General features: G+C 34.2%; 2 protein-coding genes across 7 annotated transcripts in view; one reads left to right on the top strand and one right to left on the bottom strand.

Annotated features, from left to right (window-relative positions):
* Positions 1–4,753, top strand: part of LOC125669526 (meiosis regulator and mRNA stability factor 1-like) — a 20,827-nt gene extending 16,074 nt beyond the window's left edge. For all 3 annotated transcript variants that reach the window (XM_048904084.2, XM_048904085.2, XM_048904086.2), the window contains exons 18-23: positions 863–1,090; positions 1,360–1,563; positions 1,811–2,075; positions 2,190–2,288; positions 2,528–2,662; positions 3,053–4,753. In XM_048904084.2, the coding sequence (XP_048760041.2) occupies positions 863–1,090; positions 1,360–1,563; positions 1,811–2,075; positions 2,190–2,288; positions 2,528–2,662; positions 3,053–3,663 (1,542 nt within the window). In that variant the 3' untranslated portion in view covers positions 3,664–4,753. The remainder of the gene's footprint in view (positions 1–862; positions 1,091–1,359; positions 1,564–1,810; positions 2,076–2,189; positions 2,289–2,527; positions 2,663–3,052) is intronic.
* Positions 4,754–5,506: 753 nt separating this feature from the next.
* The window catches only part of LOC125669527 (UDP-GlcNAc:betaGal beta-1,3-N-acetylglucosaminyltransferase-like protein 1), a 38,187-nt gene continuing 33,693 nt past the window's right edge, over positions 5,507–10,000 (bottom strand). For 3 of the 4 annotated variants that reach the window (XM_048904088.2, XM_048904087.2, XM_048904089.2), the window contains one exon: positions 5,507–5,798. In XM_048904088.2, the coding sequence (XP_048760045.2) occupies positions 5,718–5,798 (81 nt within the window). In that variant the 3' untranslated portion in view covers positions 5,507–5,717. Of the gene's footprint in view, positions 5,799–6,132; positions 6,230–10,000 lie in introns of all 4 variants that reach the window. The other variant, XR_007367901.2, reaches the window with a different exon arrangement.

Below are 10,000 nucleotides of genomic sequence, written 5' to 3'. Positions count from 1 at the left end.
CAAATAATTCCTTCTAGTGTAGTATTAAGCAGTAATTCGTCCAATGTTATAATGGTTGACAGGTCAACCGCTGACAATTGAAACATTTGTCGACAGGTTGACAGTTCAAACATTTATCGATAGTTGACAGTTCAAATATTTGTCAACGGTTGACAGTTCGACAGCTGACAGTTCAAATATGTCGACAGTTGGCAGGTCAACAGTTGACAGTTCAGATATTTGTTGACGGTTCAAACATTTATCAACGGTTGACAGGTCGACAGTTTTAACCTTTCCCTAGTCGAGTGATATCATGAAAAGTATCAACTCTCAACCTTACCCTACTCGAGTGATACCATGAAAAGTATCAACTGTCAACCTGTCAATCTTACTCTACTCGAGTGATACCATGAAAAGAATCAACTGTCGACCTTACCCTACTCGAGTGATATCATGAAAAGTGTCAACTGTCAACCGTCAAACTTTCCCTCATTGAACCAACCAGCAATAAAACAAGGTATTTAGGCCTACGCAATAATTCATAAAATAAAATTTGATAAAGGAACTATTTGTCCGTATACTACTGTTGAGCCACGATTTGATCGTGACATCACAAGGGCTGGAGGGGTTCCTGGGGGAAAGGCTGGAGGGGATCCTCAGAGGCAGGACATGATGTTCCTGGGAAATATGATACTTATCCTTTCCTGTTACATGACTGAATAAATCAATCAATGTTTAGTGCATTCATTAAATCTTGTGTGATGTACATGTTTTAATAATACTTCTCTGCCAACAGATATCTAAAGGTAGAAGAAAAAAAGATATTTTGATGATGTAAAAGGGTTCTCTCCACCATTTTAATTTTTAAAAATATTTTTAACAGATCGAGGAAGAGGGTGAGGAGAGGTTAATCCACCTGACGGAACCGGAGCTACGTAAGATTTTGGCTGAACAGATTGTGGGGCTCATAAAGATGCAGAAGAACGAGTGTGTCGCTCTCCATCATCTCATGTCTGCCTTCACGTGTCACTACGGATTTAACATCCCGCTACAAGACTTCGGAGTAGGCTGTGAAGAAGAGCTCCTCAACAGATTGAAGCATGTAGTGAAGGTGAACTGCTTGTTCAGACTTAAATGTAGAATATATTTAAGTGTTATTTGAAATTTATATGAAATATTACACAATCATAAAATTTAGGGAATATAAATTCCATGGTATAAATTATAAAGGAATTTACTGGGGATTTTTTTAAATTCCATTGGATCTTTGAATTGTTTGTGTAGATCAAATTCACTGAACTATTCAAAGTGTTGATTGGGAAGTAGAAAAAATATGAAAATCTATACAGACTTGACAAGGTCATTCACTTGTTGTTTTAGGTGGAGATGGTGAATCGTTGTAAATATGTAATGTTGGCTGATCGCAGTAGCATTCCACCTCTGGCGAGGCAGGTTCTACAGCTCCTGATGGACCAGAGTGGAGGAAGCTTGCCCCTGATGGAGTTGTGTAGTCGCTATCTGTCCACTCATGGAACAGAGTGTGACATCAAGAAGATCAAAGAGGAGCTCCTAGACTATGTGCAGGTGTGTGTGCAGTGTGTGTGTGTGCATTTGTGACATTAAAACATAGATCAAGTCATTTTGGGGATTTCACATATAACTAGAATGATTATAGGTACCTCAGTAGATTGACGTTTTTGTAAAAGTTTGAAAGAATTATATTTCATGGATGTTTTTGATTTTAACGTATCTACTGTATCTACAAAACATTTCAAAATGTTCCATTAAAAGAGTTGCCTCCCTTTCATTGTTTTGATACTGGTGTATACAGGTGACTGGAGATGATGAATCTGGAGTCATCAGTTTAACTGCTCTGCAGGCCTTTGCCAGAGACACTCGAATCCTTCTTCACAAGCACACACAAATATGGGTGTCTCACTTCGACTCTGCGTTCAAGGAGAATTTTGGGATCGAGATCAAGCCTGCCCTGTATGGTTATCCCACTACGGAGGCACTACTTCAGGCGATACCACACATCGTTGCCTTCGGGGGGAAGGGCCAGAGGAAGTATCTGCAGCTAGCAGAGGAATTTTCAGGTATAGTGTACTGTTAATTTTTTTGCCTACAAGTCTAATTTAAACTTCAACAACTCCATAGCTTTGTGCATCCGTTAGCTAATACACTAATACCTGTTCATGAATTTCCAACAGGAAGTGGGTCATCTCTCTCCAGCATGGTTCGACTGTCACCATCGTCGGATTCAGATACACAGTCTAGTGATTCGGGAGTTACAGACACGCATCCTGAAGGTAAATACAAACACGTATAAGAAGAACTTGGACAGTAAAGCTCATCAATAGTTGGAGACTATCAGTGAAATGAAATTTGTTCTGTAAACCAAATATTTTATACTGTGTCCAGAAACTATTTCTATTAAACTGGTAACATACTGGGAAAGGTAGTTGTGATGTATTACGGTACTGGTACTATCAAATCCTGTTAGATGATGATAAGTTGTACTTTGACACACGTGTACTGTGGCTTTCAGTCGACGACATTATGAAGCATACTGCACGACCCTCGGTAGATCTACTAGGAGCACCTGTTCCCTCAGCCATTCCTTCCCCAGACCTCCACCCTATTGCCAAACAATTAGATCTCATGAAGTTCGAGTCTGTTGCAGGTATCTAATATAAACAAAATATAGTGACTGTCAGAGATCTGGTGTAATGCCATATAAGCAGAATTTTAGCAAGGATTTAATTTTGGCATTATTAGCAAGAGTGTTCAGATCATTAAAATTGAATATCTCTTACATTTATTCCATATCGTACGTAATAGTTGTCTTTCTTGGATTTATAAAGTTGCTTAAATTAGCTCTTGCTAATTATATGAACCAAATTTGATGGGAAAATCGTTAAATTTGTGTCTTAAAGATTCCACTTATACAGTATATGGAACTTATTTGCTGTCTATTGTTCTTCGATAAGACCTGGATGTTTTGGACATATGCCTCTATTTTAAATACCAGTGAATATTCGAAAATTTTTATTATGATGGCAACTTTTCTCAGATATCACAGAAAAGATATGGAGTCTTAGCGAGGAAGAGAAGAGGGGGCAGAAATCTCCTCTCTGCAGAACTCCAACATCAGAGCTGCTGCAGTTAGCTGCCCAGTGTCTTATCTCCAGACCGCCCTCCACAGAACCTGGCTCCAAAGAAGAGAAAAAGACGGCCAGTCAGGAACTCTTCGAACTCATTAAGGGGAGTGGATGGTGGAAAATGAGCAAGAATGAGATAGATGAGTTCAAGAAGAACTTGACAGATGAAAGGAAAGTGGCCTGTGAATCATCAAGTCAGAAGTCTGACAAGCCCAGAAACGAGAATATTGAGAGATGTGTGAAGGGGGTCAGGTACCAATCCTCAGGTCTACAGGAACTGGCAGCTAAACAGATTCTACAAACTCTTAATCTGCCATCCCAAACCCACAAGAGAATGCTACCTCTGGCATCTGAAGAAGTATCTTATGATGCCATGTTTCGACAAGAGTTGCCTTTGGAAACCAGCTCAATGAAGTCGGATTCCAGCACACTGAGTGACAAGTCGGAGTCTCCACGTAAATCTCCCCGCAAGCCACGAATTGCAGCCAAGTTTACGGTCCCTATTGATTTAGGGTCCCAGTGAGTCTGTTAGAATTGTGTATCTCGTACACATTGGATAACTGCATTGCAAATTTACTTGCATGTTTTGCATCTTATTTTGTGATCCCAAAAATATGGAAGTTGTTACCGTGTATTTTTTTCTAACAATTTTTCAGTTAAGTAACTGATATGAAAATTTGAAGGTCTAGATTGTGTGTTGCTAATGTACATGTATGTAAATGAATGTGACAATTACAATTATTGTATTGTAACAACCAATTTGCGAATTATTACTTTTGAAGTTATACCAAGTGAATTAATTTTGTGATAAAGCTTGACAATATATTGAGAGACCTCTAATGTAATGTTAGAGTGTCATTTAGGATAAATTTAAAAAGAGCTCAGTGGGAGAAAATTCGTTTTTCAGTACTCTGAATTTAACATTTGTAGAAATGAAGATCTTTTTGGACTACTCTGAATTGGTTACTGATGAGAAAGATAACTTTTGGCTACTATAGCCATATAAAGAGAACCGGATTTTTTCCCACTGATTATAGAACCAGACTGACACAGGTTAATATCCTGTAGTCTGGTGCAAAGGATGGTTTGTTAGTCTGTAATGGAGGATCGATTTGTGTCTTATTTTCGATGTGAAGGTTTGTTGAAACCTTGTTTGACTTGATTTACAGTTCTGTTTTCCATCGGTACTCAAAACTTAAAAGAAAGAACTACTATGTATTACATGTGTATGAATTTGCTGTTTTGTGCATGTGTAATTGCACATTTGTAATATGCACACTGCAGAAATTGCTTTGTCATGTAGCTGAGATGTTCTCTGTAGGAAGGGCTGTGTCAAAAATAACAACCAGAAATTTTATACTGGATAAAGTATATTGGAAATAAGAAATCGAGTACATGTGATATGTATAATGTTCCACATTTTACGTATCCGATTATGTCTGCTATCCTGTATATTTCAGGATATGAGGAGATGTATTTGGTTTATTGTCACTACAGGCTCAACAGCATGTTGATGCCAGGAACATATGTCAGGTATTGCGTAACTGTCCTGTTGATACTTTTGGACACAGACTCTGTACTTCACTGTATGAAAAATAAATACGTGCACTTTCTCTAGTCTCAATTATTATGTCAAAGATTCACAGAATCTCAATTACTGTTATTAGTACTGCTGTAGAAATCAGTTACTGCCCTTAGTACTGCTGTAGAAATCAGTTACTGACCTTAGTATTGCTGTAGAAATCAGTTACTGCTTTAGTACTGCTGTAGAAATCAGTTACTGCCCTTAGTACTGCTGTAGAAATCAGTTACTGCTCTTAGTACTGCTGTGGAAATTAGTTACTGCCTTTAGTACTGTTGAAGAAATCAGTTACTACCCGAAGTACTGTTGTAGAAATCAGTTACTGCCCTAAGTACTGCTGTAGAAATCAGGTACTGCCCTTAGTACTGCTGTAGAAATCAGTTACTGCCCTTAGTACTGCTGTGGAAATTAGTTACTGCCCTTAGTACTGCTGTAGAAATCAGTTACTACCCTAAGTACTGCTGTAGAAATCTGTCACTGCCCTTAGTACTGTTGTAGAAATTACATTTACTGCTCTTAGTACTGCTGTAGAAATCGGTTACTGCCCTTAGTACTGCTGTGGAAATCACAGTTACTGCCCTTAGTACTGCTGTAGAAATTACAGTTACTGTCCTTAGTACTGCTGTAGAAATTAGTTACTGCCCTTAGTACTGCTGTAGAAATCAGTTACTGCCCTTGGTGCTAGAAATCACAGTTACTGCCCTTAGTATTGACATGATTATCCAAGCACCACTGTACCAAGTCACATGAAACTAAAAGCTTTTATGCATGTGTGAATTCTCTGTCATGTTTATAGTCGAAACATTTATTTTGGAAATATCAAACTACCCTCAAAAGAACTGTAATTAGGTTCAGTTCATATTGTCTAGGGTTGCCCAATATACATGTATGTATCAATACACAATTATATAATATAAAAGCATTTCAATGGATTTTATGTACAAAATAAAACTTGATATAAACAAATATCCAGCTTTATAGAGTCTACAAGTATCCTAGTTGAAGTGGAAGAAATCGACTCCTTCTCTCAGATTCAGTGATGCCAAATTCTTTTCGAATTCTCCCCCAGTCATATCCTGAAAATAATTCGGAGGAAATATATTTAAGAAGAAAGAACAGTTTGTCACAATTTCTCAAAAGTATGCCATTGAGGCAAAAATAAAATCAGAAATGTCTTCTCTTTTTGTCCTTTTAATGTTATAACTTGCTGCCTGTGTGGTTAATTCTGTAGATTAAGGTGTAAGACTGAAGGTCTTTGTGCCAAATATGGACTAATTGTTTTTGCATTATTAAGGAAATACATGATGTTTCTGACATTTTCTCTAAAATCATATTTTTATCTAGAGATGAAGAGTTCTTGCATGATTTCTGAGATAGGTTTAAATCATTAGCGTAGTAATATTACTATACATGGTATATCGGCCTGGTTAAGCTCAGTGGTTAGATCACCTAACTAGAAATGTAACGTTTACTGGCTCCATCTCCCATCGATTAATATCCTTCTTTGCTACAATAATTTAGTAATGTCCATATATATAGAAACTTCTTTAATATACAACGGTTTACATTTTTACTTGCATCAACCTAGGAACTATCAAAATACGCAAATTCTAAAACAGACATTGTAATATATCTTAAGTGTTATTGTTTGTGAGTGGTACAAACAAGATAGAAAGCAAGTGAGTGTACCTGAAATGTCACGGGGGGAAAATGATGTTATTCCGAAACGTCATGCATGTCCTTAACCATGCACTATCTATAACTAATATATCAAGTATTATATCGGTCCTTATTCTATAACTAATATATCAAGTATTATATCGGTCCTTATTCTATAACTAATATATCAAGTATTATATCGGTCCTTATTCTATAACTAATATATCAAGTATTATATCGGTCCTTATTCTATAACTAATATATCAAGTATTATATCGGTCCTTATTCTATAACTAATATATCAAGTATTATATCAGTCCTTATTCTATAACTAATATATCAAGTATTATATCAGTCCTTATTCTATAACTAATATATCAAGTATTATATCAGTCCTTATTCTATAACTAATATATCAAGTATTATATCAGTCCTTATTCTATAACTAATATATCAAGTATTATATCAGTCCTTATTCTATAACTAATATATCAAGTATTATATCAGTCCTTATTCTATAACTAATATATCAAGTATTATATCAGTCCTTATTCTATATTCGATATATCAAGTATTATATCAGTCCTTATTCTATAACTAATATATCAAGTATTATATCAGTCCTTATTCTATAACTAATATATCTAGTATTATATCAGTCCTTATTCTATAACTAATATATCTAGTATTATATCAGTCCTTATTCTATAACTAATATATCAAGTATTATATCAGTCCTTATTCTATAACTAATATATCAAGTATTATATCAGTCCTTATTCTATAACTAATATATCAAGTATTATATCAGTCCTTATTCTATAACTAATATATCTAGTATTATATCAGTCCTTATTCTATAACTAATATATCTAGTATTATATCAGTCCTTATTCTATAACTAATATATCAAGTATTATATCAGTCCTTATTCTATAACTAATATATCAAGTATTATATCAGTCCTTATTCTATAACTAATATATCAAGTATTATATCAGTCCTTATTCTATAACTAATATATCAAGTATTATATCAGTCCTTATTCTATAACTAATATATCAAGTATTATATCAGTCCTTATTCTATAACTAATATATCAAGTATTATATCAGTCCATAGTCTATAACTAATATATCAAGTATTATATCAGTCCTTATTCTATAACTAATATATCAAGTATTATATCAGTCCTTATTCTATAACTAATATATCAAGTATTATATCAGTCCTTATTCTATAACTAATATATCAAGATTATATCAGTCCTTATTCTATAACTAATATATCAAGTATTATATCAGTCCTTATTCTATAACTAATATATCAAGATTATATCAGTCCTTATTCTATAACTAATATATCAAGTATTATATCAGTCCTTATTCTATAACTAATATATCAAGATTATATCAGTCCTTATTCTATAACTAATATATCAAGTATTATATCAGTCCTTATTCTATAACTAATATATCTAGTATTATATCAGTCCATAGTCTATAACTAATATATCAAGTATTATATCAGTCCTTATTCTATAACTAATATATCAAGTATTATATCAGTCCTTATTCTATAACTAATATATCAAGATTATATCAGTCCTTATTCTATAACTAATATATCAAGTATTATATCAGTCCTTATTCTATAACTAATATATCAAGTATTATATCAGTCCTTATTCTATAACTAATATATCAAGTATTATATCAGTCCATAGTCTATAACTAATATATCAAGTATTATATCAGTCCATAGTCTATAACTAATATATCAAGTATTATATCAGTCCTTATTCTATATTCGATATATCTAGTACAGTATCAGACTATCAGTCCATATTCTATAATATATTTTAGTAGTAATATTACCATACTTTGTATATCGGCCTGGGTAGCTCAATGGTTAGATCACCTACAGTTTTGTAACTAGTAATGTAAGGGTCCCAGGTTCAATACCTAATTGTGCCAAATCTCAAGAACCAATGATTCAGAACCAGAAATTCTGCATGAAAGCTTCCTTATATAACAAAAATTAAAGTTTGTTCAAACTATTGAGTTCTGAACCAAAATAGGGCTCCATAGTATTACACATGAATATGCGAGAAAAATTTTCAGATCATCTACTTACAAATCACAATGTTACATTTTGTCAAGTTTTAAAATCTATCAGCACCGTATGCAGTTAAGATTCAGGATTGTTCACACAATGAACTCCAGGCAGGGCCACAAAAGAATTTTAAAGTTTACAAAGCAATATATCGGAATTTTTTTTTTTAAAGAAAAATCTTCTATACAAGAAGCGTAATAATGATTCAGTTGATGATTTTCACTTCATGGCGTATAAAAATCATTAAAAAGGCACAGCATGATTAAAGGCCTAAGACTTTTTTACATTTTGATGTCACAATGCAATACTGTAACCAATTGTCGAATTTTCATTAAAAATAGCCAAAAACTATATTTTCCTACTTTTATAGAGAGCACAATCTGCTATCTAATTTACATAATTATGTGTTTACTGAAACTCAATACACATCACATTTATCTATTTTTTTGGATCAATGCCCATGCTCATATTTATTTTCTTTGTAATGCATGTATATGTCAAAATAATGTATATTTTAGCGCTTTCTGTTTTGCATGTCCTGTGTTTCCATAGATGAACTCCATGGAAGAAAATACTTTACAGTCAAGAAAGACTTGAATTTCTATTAATGGTTAAAATTTGCCCAAAATCATTACACATATTTAGAACTATTGCCTCCAGTAACTTCAACTTTATCAAAATGACCTTGGACCAGGGTCAAAATATCACCTAAGGTCAGGGCTTCGTTCAAGGCTAGGTATGTGGTTGGTTTGTGCTATTTTACATTTGTCGTCATTTCGTTATTTGGAGGCGAAAAATAGATAATATTATCATTTTGTCATGTTTTCACTATTTCAGGACGAAAAGTCACTAAATAATGGTTTGTTGTCTTTTAACCTCAAAATAACAAAAAGACAATAAAATGTAAAATGGTATAAATCAGCCACAATACTTAGCCCTTAGGCTAGCCGCTACGATCTTGGACACAGCCCATAGCAAACTTTGTAAAGTAGAGTTGCTTTTATATTTACTTTTTTTTTAGGTCACCTGAGTCACTAAGGTGACCTACTGCTATTGGTCTGTGTCCGTCGTCGTGCGTTGTGTGTCGTCCATTAACAACTTCTTCTCGGAAAGTACTGGGCCAATCTTGACCAAATTTGATATGTAGCATCTGTAGGTGAAGGAGACCGGAAATTGTAAATTTCATGACCCCCCCCCCCCCCCCCCCCCCCCCAAGAAGCCTTAATTTTTGGGTAAAAACTGGATGTATTTCTGTAATAATCTTCTTTACTCCCAGTCATCTAGCAGAGAAAGTGAGTATATAGTAATGATGAACGAGGAAGCTTCTACCAAAATTGTAAATTTCATGACCCCTGGGGAAGGGGTTCTGACCCCATGGCAGGGCCAAACTTGGTATATAGTGTTTATGTGTAACACACTTAAATAACATCTTCTTTAATCTTTAGTGCTATTGATACTAATTGAAACTAAATGGACATTTAGAAAGAGCAGATAGTCCTTTACT

The sequence above is a fragment of the Ostrea edulis genome, chromosome 4 (genome assembly GCF_947568905.1).
Source record: "Ostrea edulis chromosome 4, xbOstEdul1.1, whole genome shotgun sequence".
In the NCBI taxonomy this organism is placed as follows: Eukaryota; Metazoa; Mollusca; class Bivalvia; order Ostreida; family Ostreidae; genus Ostrea; species Ostrea edulis.
This window is presented reverse-complemented; position numbering and strand designations above follow the sequence as displayed.